Source organism: Penicillium atrosanguineum, assembly GCF_028827265.1.
Source record: "Penicillium atrosanguineum strain IBT 20685 chromosome Unknown utg000006l_segment0_segment0, whole genome shotgun sequence".
Lineage (NCBI taxonomy): Eukaryota > Fungi > Ascomycota > Eurotiomycetes > Eurotiales > Aspergillaceae > Penicillium > Penicillium atrosanguineum.
In genome coordinates, this window is record NW_026623138.1 from 1,786,838 (window position 1) to 1,805,310 (window position 18,473).

At 49.1% G+C, this 18,473-nt stretch overlaps 7 protein-coding genes across 7 annotated transcripts; 3 read left to right on the forward strand and 4 right to left on the reverse strand.

The window, feature by feature from the left end:
• Positions 1-2: 2 nt before the first annotated feature.
• Positions 3-4,394, reverse strand: N7443_007816 (RNA dependent RNA polymerase; the record flags this gene model as incomplete). The annotated part of the gene is made up of 4 exons (XM_056887872.1): positions 3-3,322; positions 3,376-3,850; positions 3,904-4,107; positions 4,155-4,394. The coding sequence occupies 4 exons, from the start codon at positions 4,392-4,394 to the stop codon at positions 3-5; spliced, it is 4,239 nt and encodes a 1,412-aa protein (XP_056739563.1).
• Positions 4,395-5,120: 726 nt separating this feature from the next.
• N7443_007817 (uncharacterized protein) lies at positions 5,121-8,541 on the reverse strand (the record flags this gene model as incomplete). Its single annotated transcript, XM_056887873.1, has 7 exons — positions 5,121-5,678; positions 5,732-5,848; positions 5,912-6,040; positions 6,095-8,059; positions 8,109-8,203; positions 8,268-8,415; positions 8,470-8,541. 7 exons carry the CDS (start codon positions 8,539-8,541, stop codon positions 5,121-5,123), a joined length of 3,084 nt encoding a protein of 1,027 aa, XP_056739564.1.
• A 477-nt stretch (positions 8,542-9,018) lies between these two features.
• Positions 9,019-10,885, forward strand: N7443_007818 (FAD-binding oxidoreductase; the record flags this gene model as incomplete). The annotated part of the gene is made up of 4 exons (XM_056887874.1): positions 9,019-9,333; positions 9,382-10,435; positions 10,487-10,668; positions 10,733-10,885. 4 exons carry the CDS (start codon positions 9,019-9,021, stop codon positions 10,883-10,885), a joined length of 1,704 nt encoding a protein of 567 aa, XP_056739565.1.
• A 684-nt stretch (positions 10,886-11,569) lies between these two features.
• Positions 11,570-12,505, reverse strand: N7443_007819 (phosphoglycerate dehydrogenase; the record flags this gene model as incomplete). Its single annotated transcript, XM_056887875.1, has 1 exon — positions 11,570-12,505. The coding sequence occupies one exon, from the start codon at positions 12,503-12,505 to the stop codon at positions 11,570-11,572; it is 936 nt and encodes a 311-aa protein (XP_056739566.1).
• Positions 12,506-13,127: 622 nt separating this feature from the next.
• N7443_007820 (SDR family NAD(P)-dependent oxidoreductase) lies at positions 13,128-14,495 on the forward strand (the record flags this gene model as incomplete). The annotated part of the gene is made up of 9 exons (XM_056887876.1): positions 13,128-13,330; positions 13,400-13,542; positions 13,592-13,631; positions 13,698-13,723; positions 13,775-13,886; positions 13,939-13,979; positions 14,035-14,074; positions 14,143-14,427; positions 14,477-14,495. The coding sequence occupies 9 exons, from the start codon at positions 13,128-13,130 to the stop codon at positions 14,493-14,495; spliced, it is 909 nt and encodes a 302-aa protein (XP_056739567.1).
• A 379-nt stretch (positions 14,496-14,874) lies between these two features.
• N7443_007821 (transcription factor domain-containing protein) lies at positions 14,875-16,190 on the reverse strand (the record flags this gene model as incomplete). Its single annotated transcript, XM_056887877.1, has 2 exons — positions 14,875-16,101; positions 16,158-16,190. 2 exons carry the CDS (start codon positions 16,188-16,190, stop codon positions 14,875-14,877), a joined length of 1,260 nt encoding a protein of 419 aa, XP_056739568.1.
• A 1,184-nt stretch (positions 16,191-17,374) lies between these two features.
• Positions 17,375-18,401, forward strand: N7443_007822 (aromatic alcohol reductase; the record flags this gene model as incomplete). Its single annotated transcript, XM_056887878.1, has 2 exons — positions 17,375-17,887; positions 17,952-18,401. The coding sequence occupies 2 exons, from the start codon at positions 17,375-17,377 to the stop codon at positions 18,399-18,401; spliced, it is 963 nt and encodes a 320-aa protein (XP_056739569.1).
• Between the last annotated feature and the right edge of the window lie 72 nt (positions 18,402-18,473).

Genomic DNA, 18,473 nt, shown 5'->3' on the forward strand with positions numbered 1-18,473 from the left:
CATCAAATGCCAACCAGACCCAGAAGGTGCTTCAAAATGGACTGTGGGGTGTCCGCTTCCACGATTTCTTGAACCTTGATTTCGACCTCGTCAGCCTCTACGTCCTCGTTGACCTCCTGGGCAAATGTCTTGGGCTCATCTGTTCCATTATGGTCCTTGTCGTTATCAATACTCAGAGAAACCGCCTTGACTTCATCTGATCTGTTGTCCTTCTCACCCTCGCCAAAAGTCATTAGAGAGACTTCTCCATCAACGGCATCGATGAGATTGTAGGATGAGAGACTAGCGCTGGAGGGTGAAGACTCGATAGGATCACTGGAATCAATGAGACTGCCAGAGGAAGATTTATTGGGGGAGAGTGAACACTTGCTGGGCATTTCGATGGGCGATTCTTTCACTTTGACCTCATCTTCACCTAGAACATGCTCGCCACCATTGATCACCTTGTCCAAGGGAGCACTGGAAATATTACTGCCTCCCTGCTCCGGGTCAAGGAGCATATCTTCGACTTCCGCGTTGGTGTAGATTTTGCCAGAGATCTTTCCATTCTGGTATGTCTCGAGTCTGTCCTTCTTGAGCTGGCCTGATGCAATCTTGCCCAGATACTCATGGAAGATCCATGGGAAGCTAATGAGAGGTAAGTCTGGCTTCTCGTTTGTGTTCGGATCGGGTGCAAGTCCATCAGGGGAGAGGTCATTGTCGTCAGAGAGGGCCGACTTGTGACTTCTTGCCAGTGCCTCAGTTGCCAGTTCATGAGTCACACGATACATGGCAATTACCAGCGGAGCAACATCTTCGAGACTGCGCCCATCAACGTGGTCGAAGCACTGCTGACGGAAACCCTGCCGAAGAGTCTCGGTGATATGGCCCAGGTCTTCATGCAGCTTGTAGTCGTGAACGATGCGACTGTGATTCAGGACAAATTTAGACCAGACCTCGAACTCGGTCTTGATCTCGAACTGTGCCATGATTTGCAGCATCGCTGCGTCATACTCATCTTTCAACCGTATCGCAAATCCCATGAATTTCTCGCTCTCTGGGACGAGATCAGATTCCAGAATCCGAGAGTCAAATGGGACGGATAGATTGGGTACGAAGTGGACGGTCTCTACTGCATCGTAGAGTCGACCTAGAATCTTCTTGGATTGGTAACTCTTCCGCGGATCCCTTTCCATGAAATGTGGCCACCGCCATGGTTCAAGATTCCAAGTCATCTTGGCAGGTCGACCGGTTTTATTATAATCGACAGCTACGGAGTGCATGCCTGCCAGTTTAATACACTTCTGCTCGTAGACGCCACCTTCCAGTCTGTCCGCCCAGGCCATGTGGGCATTCGCGATTCTAGGGAGGCAATTTTCCTTCATGAAGGTAACGAAAAACGTCGTCATGTCATCAACGGTAACATCGCGGTCTAATTCAGGGGCTATCTCGTTGTTATCCACCATTGGTTTCATAAACCATCTCCCCGGAATTAGGTCCGGATCCCACATGATGAGGTAGTCGTCTCCGTCTAAATCTCCCCCTGAACACATGCTCGCAAGGTCTCTATCTCCAGTCTGGGGGAAAACAATCACATCGATGAGATGTCGCAGTTTTGGCGCATACACTGCGCGCACCACCCGGATATCCCCTGGGTGAAGAGATGGATTGCGGGCAAGGATGCACACCCCTTCGATAATTTTGGGCTCTCCGTTCTTCTCCCGAGGTGATATTTGGACAAATACCTCGGGAAGCGCTGCTAGTTTGTCGGCGTGCATCGCACCGATTCTCTCTGCTCTCTTGACCTTTGTATCAAACCAGCCTTGCAAAACGCCGCTTTCATCCAAGACACCAAAGAGACTGGCGCCTTTCTCGACCACGATCTTTGCTTTTTCCTTTAGAGACTTGAAATGCCAAGCCTTCCAAAGGAAAAGCATAGAGCTGACGAATGGCTCATTGACCTGCCGGAACCCATTTTGTATAAGGTTTGCCAATGTCAATGTTGTCTGGTTTGGATCTACAAATCTCTGAAGCAGAGTGATTGCCTGCAAGTCATCCGTCATGGCGTCATTAAAACTCTGCAACATTTCATCCTGCTTAGCAAGAATCACTTTCATGGGGATGTCCAGAGCAGCGAGGATCAGAATCAACTGGCGATTCAATGTTGCCATGGAGTACGAAGATGAGCGAATGATTTCTAGACTGCCATGGGGGGAATCAAACTTGTACTGACTAGGTCGGATGTGTAACTTGTTCGGCTGAGGATCGGAAGATACGACCAACATCCCTTTGCATCCCCCAAGACGGAACTGAAAAGCTGACGGGGGCTCGCCATTCCGGGTCTTGAGCTTCAGACTGTTCATGGTCATCCGAGCCAGGAACTTCGAGATCTTACCGACACCATCGGAGAAATTGTACCCATTACGCTCAATATCGGGAATTTTCTCAATCTGGACAGTGTAGGTCCCGATAGAGCGGGTGGTAGAAAAGCACTGACCTAGTCGGGAGGTGTACCTTGCAACATTCCGGATGTGATTGAACTGGCCCATCCAGGATCGAATGTCTGCGGCAGACAGGCTTGGAAGGGATGCGAAAAAGTAAGCGCCCTGTTCACGGAACTGGGAGTTACCAAAAGCTAGGAACTCATAGTGGCAGTCTCCCACAGTGATGCCTTTGGTGAGGGTTGCCTTGACCCGTCTGTAGACCTCGTCATCTACCTGACTGATGGTTGACCTGATTGTCCCGAGATACACTTCGTCTGAGAACCGAACCCGAAGGAAACGGTTAACAAACTCACTGTATCTTCTCGTGATGCGATTCGAGGTATCAACAGTGGGGGTATTGAAGTAGATGGTGGAGGGGGTGACCCTGGCAGTCCGCATGAAGCAGCAGTACTCCGGTATCCTCGAACCAGTAACGCCCCTACCAGCCTTGATGTTGAATATTTCCATAGGGTCAAGGTACTTTTGCTTGTGTATTGCAACGTGCTCAAGTAATCGCTGAGCCTTGACATTCCCATCCTCCATCAGTCTGAGGATGAATTCGCGAGTCATGTTGAATTCAGATAGGTAGCCATGAGAGACGCAAACCTCAAGCTGATAACGAACAGGGAAAGGCAGTAACACCGTGTGCTCATCGACAAGATCCCCCAGCTGTCCCCATTTTGGATTCACTTGTCTATCAATACATCCCCACACCGGTCTGAGTGTACCCTGAGTCTCCTGGAAATGGGCCCCATCTTGGAACAGGACGTTATGATCTCGAAGAATATCTTTGATGACCCCCCGGCTCTTGAAGTTGGGATCGCTAGGCTCAAGTGTGAGCTTCAAGACGTTCCACCGCCCTGCGAGCATTTTTAGTCTACGTAACAACCAAGAGACCAAAAGCTGAGCTCACCAATATCCATGATATCGCCCGAGATCTGTAGATTGGTCGGAAAGTCAACTTCCCGTGATGCACCATAAGATATGCGGGTTTGCCGTATCCAGGTATCCACTTCTTTCCAGGTGAGACTTTTAGTGAACGTAGGTGTTATATCAGATAACTTGCGGTGGTAGATGCCAGGGTGATCCAGAATTATGATAAAAGAAAGCTCCGACTTGAGGCCATGAGAGCTAGGGTGATTATGGACCTCCCACACATCATTCAACTGACCGAACGGGATCTTCAACCGAAAGGATATCTGGGGGTTGAGTAGTGGAGCTTCTATCTTTGAGGCATTGAGCGCCGGGAGCTCCTCATTAAAGCATATGTAGAGTGCCCGTTCCTGAACGTTGATTTGGAGTCTTACTAGCCGAGCGAACCCTTTGAGAAGCTTAATGGTAGACGCCTCTTGCAGGATACCTACCGCAAGCTGGGACGCACGGAGCTCCTGGTTGTATAAGTTAGCAAAGCACTAAGCCGGTGGCCTCGCATGAGACTCACAAGCTTCTCAGGATAAAAGACGTTTGAACGAGCCAGGTTTTGGACTACGTCCTCTTTGAAGCCGGTATTTAGGGATATCTTAATGGGCACAGGGCGGCCAGAATCAAGCTTCACATAGAAGACGCCATCACTCCAAAAGTTGTGGTATGGTGGAGGCCTATAATTCATGTCAATACCATCGGTATCCAGCATGTAGCATCGCCCCTGCGCAATGAGACAGGCTCGGAAACAAAGAGAAAGAGAAATCAGACATACGTGAATCGAACGCGACCCTTATTCATAGGGCGGCCATGCTGGTCGTCAGTAAATTCAATAAAGGTGATGTTTCCTTGCTTGTAGAATGCCTTCCAGACTGCCCGGGTGCTTAGGGGCGTAGGAAATCCAAAGAAGGATATGGAGACGGATTGCCACTTTCGCCAACGGTCATCGGCTAGTCTTTTGAGATTGTCTTTGGCATCTTTGGGGTTCTGGATGTGAGAGCGTTTTGACATGATGACTTTTGGCCTATTGCAAGACCTTCGAAAAAGAGAAGACGAGGAAAAGAGGCTATTATAGATCTCGGAGACATCCAATAGAATTGAGTTTGAAGTGATGAGAAGGTGAAGTGATATAGAAAAGAAAATGCCCCAGACGCGCTTATTTATTATACCTTTGACTGCGGCAGTGATGACGGCGTGGACGGTTTGAACGATGCTGGTGATGATGGGAACGATTTCAGGCCAGATATAGCCAGAAATAGATAATCTGGTGAGGTGGGGCTTGGATAGATGGATGAAGGCCAATAGGGTTGGAGTTGAGAAATCTGGATTGAGGCAGAACTAAGACGATGGGCAGGAGTTGTAAAACAGCTCTGAAGATGTGGCGATGACAGTTGAAGAGGAAGAGAGGTGATCAATATCGAGAGAAGCTATCAGAGGAGGGATGGGTGATCAATCCAGAGTGACTCCGTGGAAACGAATACGAGAAAAGGAGAAGAAATATTGAAAGAGAGCCATTTAGATACAGGAAATGTTATAAATAGTAATAATAGCACGGCAGTTTCTTCGATCAAGGCTTGGAGACAACTTGAATACGACAGCGACGACAGTGGAAACGTAAGCACACGCAAATTATATTGGATCACTCCTAATAAGAAATTGTATTCATGTCAAAGCAGAACATACACCTTTAAAAATGTACATATTGAAAGAATCGTAATAAAGTGTAGCTTCAACAATTTATTGCGGGGGTGCCCGGTCGTTCGAGCCAGAAAATGCTGTACTGGTAAAGATGAAGTTTTTGGAGAATTCTAAATCCATATCCAGATCAAAGTCCTGTAGATGGTTTCCATCTGACTGGGTGTGCTTGAGAGACTCCCGTGGTGACTTGGCCGGGGTATTGAAGTCAGTTTCTGCAAGCGGATGACGGCTCGAGGATTTGGCTGTGGAAGGCGAAATGGACCTAGGGGCTGCCGCAGGAGCCTTGGGTGGTGCTTGTGGCAGAATCGTTGATCGTCGGTTACCTTTTGGTCGCTTAGGGCTGGGTCCTTGTAAGTTGGAAGCAAGCGAGTCAAATGATTCTGCGAGTTGTGTAGCCTCATCGTCATAAACTTCTGACTGGCGTCTAGTGATGGAATGAGCTGCGTCGGTAGTTCTGGTGTGGTGATATTTATTCGCGATTGGAGGCTCAGTCGTTGGCGCGGTGAAACCCATGACACCCATGAGGCGACCAATATGTTGCTGTGCTTCAGAGAATTCGCGGGCCTTGGTGGCACGCTCATTGCGCAGCGATTGAATCTAGAGTGAATATCAGAGGCGACCTTTAGAACTGATAATTTTATTTACCATACCTTTATTTCCAACTGGTGTATGTGCGTATCCTTGGCTTGGACAGTTTTAGATGTATCGTGCACGGCAGCAAGCATCTTGGCCTGCAAACGAGAGTTTTCGATTTTGAGCTTGGCGATCTACAGGAACGCGACATTAGTTAGTTACCGGATGTATGCAATTCAACATAATGCGTGACATACCTCTGATTCCACCTGAGAAATCTCAACTCCATGTTTGCGCGTCAAATTTTCCGTCTCCGATTGGAGCTTTGCCTCAGTCTCTCGTAATACTGAGTACAGCTTTTCAGCTTCGGCAGTTTGCTCCTCCACCTAGAAATAATTGGTCAGTATTTAAACACGATTGAAAGTGGAATGGAACTGTACCGTTGCTTTCATAGTCCCAATTTCCATCCGCAAATATTCATTGTCTGTCAGTAGATGCTTTACTTCATCCTTTTTCTGGCCGCAAAAGATCTTATTTTCCGCTAGGAGAGATTTGAACTCATCAAGCTCATTTTGCAATGACGCACTCGTTTTAGATGACGTGGTAATCTCTTTTGAAGCAGTATCCAGGGTTTGTCGCATCTCTTCATTTTCAGTTTGAAGTCGACGAGTCTTCGCTTGTAGCTCTTCGAATTGATCATCTTTTTCCGTAGTTGTGGCAATAAAATCAAGCTCTTTAGATCGAGCGGTTTCTCGTTCCATATGAAGTGTATTTTCAAAATTGCGCCGCTGGTCTTCAAGTTCCTGATTCAAAGACCCAATCGATGCAGTCAACTCTTGTACTCGGCATGAGGCACTTTCGGCATTCTCTCCCATGCGTGAGAGATCGTGCTGTAGGCAAGCGACAGCGTGGGAGGATTGGTTTAGTTGCTTCTGCAACTCTTCACTTTGTTGCTTCAGTTTTTGATTTTCGGCGATATGACAATCTCGTTCTTGTTCCACTGAGCGTAAGGGACCTTCAACTTCGTAGCAGCGACGCTCCAGATCAAAGCAGATGTCTCCGATTTTCTTCATCATGTTATCATGAGAGACTTGGGCGTTCTGCATGAAGGTTTCTGCGACGCCAGAGCGCCAATCCCTAGTCGGAGGTCCGGCGGACGAAAAATCTTGCGTGCTGCGCAGGAAAATTGAACCTCGGAAATCTCTCGAGTTTGCTGTCGAGAACGAGCAGCTCTTGTCGGCAAAAGACCTTGCTGAGCGATCGACAAAAGACTTCATCAGCATAACATCTGTAGCATTTCCATTGTTCGACAATGAAGCAGCAAAGTAGATTTCGAATAGGTTGAGTAGAATCTTGTTCTTCAAAGCCGCGTAAGCACAATAGCATACTTCGGAGCCGCGGCACTCGTCTTGACTCTGAGTGACGGGGTATATTCTGAAAAGACTGGCAATGGCTTCTTTCGTGGACACCGAGTTAAGAAGTGAAGATACGACTGGCTTGGATTCAGTTGACTGTAATCCCGAAAGAAGCAAAGCGGCCGTATGCAAGCTCGACAAAGAGCCTCGATTTGGGCTGTCATCCTTCAAGGCATCCACAGTGAAGCGAAGGACTTCGTAGACGATCGACTCATCGCAGTTTGCCAATGACGCTGTGAGTCGTGATACTAAATAACGTGGCATATTCCCAAGCGCTCCACGGCTATCACTAGAAACAAGCATACGGAGTCCGAGGTCTCGGATTTGAGAAGGGAGTGCAGCCACTGGACGGAGAGAAAGCAAGAACGTCATTCCCATCACCTGGGTTTCCCGGTCGAGGCCGTCCCTGGCCACCTTTTCACATAGCTTGGCAATCTTAGATGAGTTGCTCGATACCCAAGCATACTTCTGCTCTAGCTCAACCGCATCTAACACACAGATTGCGAGGCCAATGCTCTCAGCGATCTGGGATGGGGCCAGGTTGCAATTGGAGGAACAGGCAAGGATGACACGCAAAACAACCAAATCTAAGGTCTTTAGGCCTCGCTTGGCGCCAAAGAAATGTTTAATGTTAAGAAGCCAAGATGGGGGCTCCGATCCGTGTTGATTGTGGCCATGGCTTTTTTGGTTCGATGCGATTCGTGCAAATGTGGCTAGACATAGTAGGTTGCCCATGTGGTCGTCGAGGTTGCGTAATGTCTTGGTAAATTCAGACTGCAGGTTGGACATTACTTCGGAGGGGACTTCATCCAGGATTCGCGGCGACGTTTGCAGTGAATTCATCAGGCTGTGTAGGGGCGCCAATGTCTCTGTGCATGGCTTCCCTGCCATTACATGGACTAGCTTCGTGATGAAGCTGGCCAGTCGAGCAGGTGCTACCACACCGGGTGGAAGTGGCGACGATAGCAGAGCAATACATGCTGGGTCATACTGCGACTGTCAATCTCTGGACGAAAACCTGATAGACATTGGCACTCACTTCGGATTCTTCGGCATCCACTGCCTTTTGGAGAAATGTATCCAAAATGACCGGATGGCGTTGCAGCAGGGCATCTCGAAAGACCGTTGTGTGAGCTAAATTAATTAGTCACTATACAAATTGCATCATCTGGACATTGGGGTCCTGAGTTTCTCTTACCAAACACAGATAATAGAGGAAGAGCCACTCGCGATCGCGATAATCCTTCAACGAAGGCATCGGCCAAAAGGTCGACTTGACAGGGTTTCTGAAGCGCCCATGAGTCAATCGTAGAGGTGGTAACCCGCTGAGCAAGGTCGTTGAGGCCCTAAGTCTCATGTTATCACGCCGTGCCTGAGGGCCAGATCACGGTTAGCCGTACCTGCAACGAGGGCGCATAAGGCGCGGTTACGACGCATTCAATCTCGCGGACGAGGAACGCGCTCTCAGTCATTATTACTCTCTACAGCTGATTTTTTCGTGGGCTGTAGGCGGTGATTGATGTCGTTGTCGTCGATGGCTACGACGCGGCAAAGAAGTGTTGTCGTGGTTGCCCCCTCAACGGGCAGTTCTGCCACACCAAGTTTAACCATGAGTCTCTTTACGGATGACCTACAACCCACATTTTTTACAAGATACCAGAGTAGCTTTACGGACATAGTTAATTATCAAGGCCATTGTCTCGGTGTGTACCTGAGATCAACCCCCACTTACCCCCACGTTCGCGGAATTGCCAGCGTCTAAGAGAAGAGCCGACTCGGCCGAGCTCCGAAGGCGGGGGAATAAGAGATGCGCACCTCATCGGAGTTGTTTATGTCGTGAGCATTTGCTTTTCTTTTGATTTTAATTTTCTTGGTATCTTCCCGGAACTTTCTCCTCGGCTTCAAAGCCGTGATACTCGTTACACATCCGGTCTCTGTCCTTCATCACAATGCGAGCTCCATTTATAGTCCCGAGGGGCTTCTCCACTCCCCGCATGCCCCAGTGCCGACCCCGGATCTCACAATGCCCAGTTGTCCGGACTAGCGGAGCAGCTCGAACAAATGCTACCGCCAGCAAAAACAGCAGCCAGAGTCAAGATAGCTCCTCGAGCTTCAGTTCCAGTTCCGCGCCCTTCTGGACACCCGCCAAGACTCTTCTCGTCTCCGCATTTGCTGCGGGGTTGGGCTACGGCTACGCTTCATATAGCCAGGCACCACAGGCGCCCAAGAAAGTGCAATATGGCTCAATGAAGGATTTTGACAAGGTAATTCCTCATTGAACCACTACGGAAACAGAGATTTAACAATGGCAGGCCATCGCGGAACTGCGCGCCAAATTCGGCGAAGACACAATCTCCACCGACGAAGACGAACTCGAGCAGCACGGATACTCAGAGTGGTCAAGTCTCAACGCAGACCGTCTCCCTGTCGCTGTCGCATATCCCACGTCCACAGAACAAGTTTCCGAAATCGCCAAGGTGTGCCATAAGTACCGCATGCCCATGATCCCTTACTCCGGCGGCTCAAGTCTGGAAGCCAATTTCTCCGCCCCATATGGTGGTATGACTATCGATTTCGCATTCATGAACAGAATTCTGGAGATCCACGAGGATGACATGGATGTCGTGGTTCAGCCGTCGATCGGGTGGATGGATCTGAACGAGAAGATTAAGAGTACCGGCCTGTTTTTCCCCGTGGACCCCGGTCCGTCAGCTATGATCGGGGGTATGGTCGGTACGAATTGCAGTGGTACGAATGCTGTTCGGTATGGAACCATGAAGGATTGGGTGATTAACCTCACGGTTGTCCTGGCCGATGGTCGCGTAATCAAGACTCGCAGGCGCCCGCGGAAGACTTCTGCTGGGTATAATTTGACTGGATTGTTTGTTGGATCAGAGGGAACTTTAGGTATTGTAACTGAAGCCACCCTGAAATTGACTGGTATTCCTGAGGATACTCGTGTTGGTGTCGTTGCGTTCCCGAGTATTCGTGATGCCGCGTCAACTGCCATGCAGTTGATTAAGAAGGGTATTCCTGTACAGTGCATGGAAATTATGGATGATATTCAGATGGATGTTATCAACCGGGCCGGTGGTACTGGGCGGACATGGGCAGTGTCTCCCCATTTGTTCTTCAAGTTCTCTGGCACAAAAGCCGGCGTCGCAGATAGCGTCGACTTGACGACGAAGCTCGCAAAGGACAACAACGCGGATGCCTTCGAGTTTGCGAAGAGTGAGCAGGAGGCTCATGACTTGTGGTCTGCCAGAAAGCAGTCTCTGTGGAGTATGTTGTCTCTGCGCAAGGAAGGCTCCGAGGTTTGGTCAACAGATGTGGCCGTCCCCATCTCTCGATTGCCCGATATCATTGGTCTGTCCTCCAAAATCCGGTTTTTACTATTGCATTTACTAACTGTCTCAGAAAAATCGAAGGAGGAGTTGGAGAATCTCGGAATATTCGCCAGCATACTCGGACACATTGGCGATGGGAACTTCCACGCAAGCATCATGTACGACCGCACGAATCCTGAAGAGCGTGAGCGAGTCGAGAAGGTGGTCTATGACATGGTGGACCGCGCTCTTGAAATGGACGGCTCCTGCACAGTATGTTCAGCCTCCAACCCGGTGTTTAACGTCCACGGTGCAGTGCTAATGTGGTTTTTTGCAGGGTGAGCACGGTGTCGGCCTGGGTAAGAAGGGTTCGCTGAAGAAAGAGCTGGGTCCGGAAACCATCGACGTCATGCGCAGTGTCAAGCGATCTCTTGATCCTCACTGGCTATTGAACCCTGGCAAGATCTTTGATTTCGAAAAGGATTCTTGAACATGGGCTATTAAACTTGGGTCTTATCAACTTCTACATAGACAATATGTAATTAGCACCGATTTTATACACTTCTTACATCCACTCCAAATAGCTAAGTTCGTGGTGCAGCCATGGTCCTCTTGCACTCGCGAACAGGTATTTTTCGGCCCGTGCCGTACCCAACCCCATTCTACTGTTTTTAGAGGAATAGATGATATTCTTTCCAAGAGATTTTGTAGCTGAGATTTGGCAAAAGCCGTTTTCTATGTGTATTGTCTTGATGTTTTCCCGCAGAGCTTTCGTACTGACGAGAGTCGCAGTAAAGGTCTCTAGTGAAATTAGGAACCCTTCCGATATTATTAATTAAGGTCTTGAACCTAGAAGCAAGACCTCGAACGAAATGACCTCAGAGATCATTGAACAAAGTCCCCAATTGGTCAATTCACGGAAAAATGCTACGCTCACAGCTCAAGTTCCGAGGACCTTCGCGCGGCAAAGCACAAATGCGTTGTCGAGGTGCGCATTGATAAGTTTGGATCCCCTGACACTGGAATGGATATGACACGGCCTTAGTCCTTGCTTGCCATGATGAAGTATCAGTGGGATATAATCGTTCATTCAGCTAAAGCTTGGCATCAAAAAACATGTGCCTCTGTTACCCCTTCGTCAGCCTATTTTTCATATATACTTTCTAAATGGTCTTTAAATCACATTTCTGAGGGGCTGTGACGCCAAAAATCGGCGTAGATTATCCGCGACCAGCTCAGTGCATCCCTGGGGTCTGCCACCTGCCGCATGAGGCGAAACAATCAGATTGGGAGCCTTCCAAAGACGGCTGGACTCGGGAAGAGGCTCGGTCTTGAAGACATCAAGTGCGGCACCGCCAATTTCGCCCTTCTCGAGGGCATCCACCAAAGCGTCCTCGTCAATCGAAGTTCCGCGGCCAACATTGACAACCCAGGCATGCTTAGGAAGCAGCTTTAGTCTCTCGGCGTTCAAGGCGTTGTTTGTCGATTCGGATCCGGGCAGAATCATAACAAGGGCGTCTGTCTTGGGGAGAAGCTCACTGAGCTTGTCTTCGCTGAAAACCTCGACGCCGTTTCGAACTCCGGAACTGCGAGCGAGACCTTTGACATTGGCTCCGAGGGCTGTCAAAAGCGGAGTGAGGGTCTTTGCGATGCTGCCGAAGCCCCAGACGAGCACGTTTGCGTTTTGCAAGGTGGTGAAATCATTGCGAGGGAAGGATCCACCCAGGTGAGCGGGCCATTTCCCCTGCAGCTGATAATCGCGCATCTCGTAGAAGTGGCGGGCGCTGTTGAGGAGGAGGCCGAGGGCGTGTTCAGCCACGGGATGGTCGTGCAGACCGACGCCGGTACAGACGGCGATGCGGGAGGTGTCGAAGCCTGCGTTCAGGACATCATTGGGCCCTGCGGCGAGCGATTGGATCCATCGGAGGTTCTTCATGCGCTTCGCGGCATCCTTCAAGTTGTCCGCGGCATTGGCCCAGGTCACCAGAATGTCCGCGTCGATTAGGTCCTCCGGGATGGGATCCTTGACATTATAGGGGTGAAGAGAGACAGAGAAGCCCTTGAGGCTGTCAACGTCGAGCGGGACTGAGGTAGGGTAGAGAAGCTTCATCGTGAGAGGTGATCGCAAGCAGAAGTTGGACTGTCGCGGAAGATGTTAACCCCTCCACCCCACGCTCCGCCCGCGGCGCCCCACGCTTATCGTCATCGGTTAATGCCCGGCGGGTAATCGAGTCGGTCGGCGTTCAAGCCGAAACTTCGTGGGATGCTTCAATCAAATACTTCAGTCGCTGATAAACTGCTACTGCATATATGCCAAGCCATATTGACGCTAGAGTATGCTCGTACGCGATTTGATGGTTTTTAGAGGTTATCAATGGCTGAAAGAAAATTCCCATTTGTGCCCTTGAACTGTCTTAATCGCTGGCCTCTGCCCTAGGCGGGAGGTATCCTAGATGAACAATTCGGGGTGATTAAAAGGCTAATATAATCTTTACCGTCATGGAGAACTCATTTGTAGGACTTGTACATATGATATGGGCATCATCATTCGTGGAATAATTAAACATGGTTACCCCGGATTTATCTCCGATAGCCGCCCCCACGCTAATCCCCAATTCGTGCTTTATTTCCCCTCTCCGTCAATGAGCATATCAACATCGGTCCGAAACAGTCAAGCCAAATTGACCTTTGAAAAAAATTCCACTTAGCTCAATGAAAGCTCGTCAATTAGTATGGCCGAACAACATGTATCATTCAAGGTCGAGGACCTATTCTCCGTGAAGGGAAAGATCATAGTTGTGACGGGCGGAGGCTCGGGCCTTGGAAAGGCCATCGCTGAAGGGTTCGCTGTCAATGGTGCGAAAGTGTACATCGTGGGCCGAAGACAGGCAATGCTTGATACCGCCGCGAAAGAGATCCCGGGTGATGTGCACACGTTAGTAAACTCATATATGCGATGCCTTCATACTATTGGCACAAGATAACTGACTTTGCGATTATTTAGAATTCAGGGAGATGTACAGTCTCAAGCGGGTTGCATCAAGATTGCAGATGCACTTAAAGCTCAAGTATCCCATGTTGATACCCTCATCAACTGCGCAGGAGTGAATAGTCCATGGAGGGTTCAGGTCAATGATCACAACGATTGTAAGTGGGGTAGTCTAGCTGAAGCCGATTTCTTGCTAATGAGTTGCAGCTGATCAAGTTGAAAATCTGTTGATCCACGGAGTCGAGGAGTGAGTAACATCGTGAATGGGCCTCCGCGAATGGTGTCCTCAATGATCCGTGCTAACCAGTCACAGGGAAGACTTTGACCGGGGCAATCAAAGTATGAGATGTCTTTAGATTGATCTTACTCAAAACTAACTTATGCCAATAGTCAATGTAAACGGGGTCTATTTTCTGACCGTCAACCTGCTTTCCCACCTGAGAAAGTCCGCCGAGCCAAATGTTTGCGTGATCGCCTCGCTCGCGGGTCTTGGAAATCAAAGGTAGAATGTGCCACAAGATGCCTTACGAATTTTCTTATCTGACAGTTTACAGGTCAATGGGAAGCTTGACCTACGCTGTCTCAAAAGCGGCCGGTAATGTTTCAAGTAATCGACCACCGAAAGCGGTTTTTCTAACTAAGAGTTATAGCGATCCATCTCGCCAAGCTTCTTGCTGGTCGTCTTCACCCGTGAGTGTCATCTTCCCATTAGCACATCGGCCAAATACCTGACAATGGCTGAAATTGCTATGTTCTAGAATGAGAATCCGTGTAAATACAATTTGCCCTGGTATTTTCCCGTCTGAAATGACAGGAACAACTACAGGCAAGCACGAATACGCCATCAGCCACCAGGCCGAAAAAGCTGGTAAGCGCTGTACTGCTGGACGGCCCGGTCGACCCGAAGAGATTGTTGGTCCTGTCTTGCTCCTGTCAAGCCCGGGCGGTGGCTATATGAACAATGCGCTGCTGACAGTCGACGGCGGACGACTGATGGGGATATCCATCAACGACGGTCTCAGAATGCCTGAAGATACATACACGTAGGTCTAACCCGGTAAAATCTACTGGGAACAAAACTGACAGTCGCAGAGAATTCATTGAAGGCTAGAAGTACAAGACTTCAGAATAGCCTATTCGATTACATCATTCCAGCAGCATAGGATAATGATATAAAGTAGCATCTGCTTGAGTGTTGCAAGATTCTTCAATTCATAATGTTTCATCATCAGTGACGTCCGCTGCACTATCCTACCTCTTCGAAGCCTGCAGCAAGACATCCACCAGACGGTTGGGCATACTCGAGAATGGCGGGTGAGAGCTCGGCAGTCAAAAAGTATTCTGAGGACCGCCACACTTGGAAGCAAACAGTTCCTTGACTGGTGGGGGGAAGAGCATGGCCCTTCTCACAAATAATGTAGGCACAGGGGACATCTTGTCAGGGCTCGTTCATAAGTAACCTCGCAAGGATAGACATGTAAAATTGAGACTCAAAACCATGGCGCGTCATGCTGTTCTGAATTTAGAACATCGAAATACTGCTCAAAGAGCGCAGCACTCCACTGACAAGCTGTGCCTGAGCTAGGAATACCTAAAGGCTCTCTAGCTGCTTCTGCACTTTGATCTTCGCTTGTCCGATTAAAAGAACCTTGAGGTTGCACCGAGGAGTCCAGTCGCTCAATCACTTGAGATGCTGGGTATAATGGCAGTGAAGCCATAGTGTCAGCTGATGGAATTGGTTCGGGTTTGTTTGTTGCGATCAATTCAGAGTCTTCAAGCTGGCCGTCCCCATTCGATGATGGCCTGAATACACTGGGATTGCTCAAAGCCATTTCCCTCGCGGTCAAAGCCTGTGTGTGAAAGCCTACGATACGACTCCAGCGTGAACATCCGCGAGAGTCACTAATCACGTCCCAATATTGAAAAACTTCTTCAGCAGCCGTCCATGCCGTGTCCACTCCATCCCCCAGCGGCGAAATAGATAAGCTGATGAGCAGATAAGTCAGAGCATCCCATTCAATGTAGGTCTGAAATATCCATAACCACCGCTTGCTCCGCTCATGGAGACGAAATTCTTTAGCTCGCTTGAGAATCTCCGTGCAAGTTTCACGAAAGCTCTCTTGAGTAAGAACCTGTTGGCTTTCTCTGTTTTGTGGCTTGGTTACCGTGAGCTTGAGTTTTGCGATGATCAAACGACAAGATTCAGCAGTGACAAAATCCAGAGGGATGGAAGTGTCGCAATGCGAAAGGTATTCGAGCTCTATGCGTTCTTTGAACCGATCAATTGCTTTACACTTCTCTTGGGAGGTTGAAATGGTGGGATAGGAATTCTTTTCGGTAAATTGATCCGAGAAAAGTACCAGGCGTGTGAAATAGCTGGTTTCGAGTCTGACCAGACTGAACAGCATCTCACTCTTGCCGGGTTGGGCTTTTGGTATTTCACTCATATCATGGTCGAGGTCAGCATCGCTGATGCTCGATGGAAATTTGTTTTGGAACTGAGACTCCAAGATGCATGGCTCTGAGATGTCGTCTTCTGCTATCCGAGTGTCAAGAACGAAGATTTGCCACCATATTCGACGTCGCATTTCAGCTTCAAATGGCGTGATATTTATGCGTAAATTCTCGTCGTTCAGTCCAATTTCAAATGCTATTGTTATGGCAAGCCTGGTTAAGCTCTTAACTTCGGGGCCTTGAGCGTTGAATCTGCCACAAATCTGGATGAATCGATTAGTTATGAGAAATGTGGCTTTAGGATATGCCAGGGCCCTACAGTATAGAGGGTGAGTGCCTGCAGAACGGTCATGTCCTTTGACACCTGAACTTCTGCTCGTGAAAGAGCCGTTTCGGTTGACTCTCCATACCTTTCCCCGTTAGTTCAAAAAATAAGTCATTGTATGCCAGTTTGGGGTTACCTTTGCAGTAATATTCGTCTCTCATGGTCTAGTGCCTTCTCACATTCTTCAGTTGATAGAGTCACTACAGCCGCGTAATAGACTGCAAATAACAAGCAATGAATTGAAGGGCTCTCGGACCTTCGATCTTGTAAGAACTCAACGATTTGGCATTGAGCACTCGGTGCATGGATTATTTTCAAAACTGGGTGCACTCGTTCTAGGTATGTCTGCCATAGGAAAAAGATCTTCTCCGGCGAGGGATGGGATTTTGGATTTGGTGCAGGATGCTCTCGAAATACAAAGCCCAGACGTCCAACTTGACGGTGATCTTCTGGGCTCGCCTGAATTCCAAGCACGTTACTTGCCGCCGAATGGTCGACTTCATTATCACTTTGATGGGGCGGCTGTGCCTGGGCAGGCTGAACGATCTGCCAGATCTGTGACAGACTTTGCTCGACAGATTTCAAAGTACACTCGATGCTCTCAATTCGAGTAGTGAGCTCTTGGCCCGGGAGACTTTGACTGTTATCTCTGGGCACACTCTTCCTCGGTGGATACGTGCACCGAACTTTGACCTTGACACAGTACGAGCACGGCAGGGCTTTGTCACATTTGATCTTTCGGCGTCGGCACTCCAGGCAGGATTTGCTGGTTGGTCGGGTTTCCCTCTGCATATTGCAGGTGAGCTCGCAGGCAACATGTGGTCAAGCAAGACCGTAGCACTTGGCTGGTGGCGGCGGTGATTCGGAGAGTAAAGCCCGCATTTCTAAGCACAAGGTGGGTCTATGTGACGGTGGGGCTTAGCGGACGGCGAATGTCACAATTGGTGCATTGGGGCGACTTAGTCACTCCAATTGGCTACGGCGGAGAAACGGTCAAAAAGACCGCTTTATTGACATCGAGGATCTACCGTAAGCGTCAATCAGGCCCCATACTATCAACATTGGAAATCATAACCTTGGGGAGCCGGTGTGAGGAGGAATAAACATATAAATTTGCTCCTCTCTTCTGTCTTGGTGCATCAACCCGAAAACCAGAAGTTAGAGGAATCAATCCACCAGAAATAAACAACCCTTCCTAACCTAATTCCACAATGGTAACCATTCTGAAGAACGTCGCAATCGTTGGGGTACGTGCACCCCAATTCTATATCTCTCAAATCGATTTTCAGCAGGAGTTAACAAACCTCAAGGCCAGCGGCAGTATTGGAAAAATCATTCTTAGCAGTCTCGTCTCCTCGGCCAACTTTTCTATCACTGTCATTTCCCGCAAAGGGAGCGAGGCGGTCTTTCCGCGAGGGGTCACGGTCCTCAAGTCCGATTTCTCGAAAGCCAGCCTCGAGGCTGCCTTCCGGGGACAAGATGCCGTGGTTTCAGTAGTAGGAGCCACGGCTTTTAATGAACAAAAGGCACTCGTGGATGCGGCCATTTGCGCTGGAGTTCAGCGCTTCATACCCTCGGAGTTCTCGGCTAACAGCCAGAGCGACGCTGTACTGCAGTTGCTACCACTGTTCGGGCAGAAGAACGACTTGATCAAGTACCTGAAAAGTAAGGAAGCTTCGGGCTTGACCTGGACCGGGATTGCCACATCTGGTTTATTCGACTGGGTAAGTGATTGGCTATTCCATGTACCTTGAGAGCCAGCATTTCTGATACTCATGTCCTTTTCAGGGTCTTCAGAACCGCTTCTTGGAATTCGACATTTCCACCCGCACCGCGACGATCTGGGATGGCGGTGACAAAAGCTTCACATTGACCAACGAGAAACAGCTGGGACAGTCGGTGATCTCCGTTTTCGAAAATCCACGGGAAACTAGCAACCAGTATCTATATGTCGCTTCTGTGGAGACCACCCAGAATGAGATAGTCACGACTCTGGAGAAGGTGACCGGGGGTCGATGGACCATTAATAATACCACCACGGATGAGCAGGTCAGTGCCGCTATCGAGAAACTCACTGCTGGTGATTTCAGTGGTGCCTTTACGTTGGTCCGGGCCACCTGTTTTGGGAACACGCCGGGCCTTCGTGCAAACTATCTCAGGGAGGAGAAGCTTGCAAATGATATGCTGGGCCTGGAGATGGAAACTGTCGAGGATACCATCAGGCGCGTTATACAATAGGGTGTCCGGCCATAGATATATCGTCATCAATGAAATTGATCCACCGAACGAGAACAATTCGGAGAAGAGGAG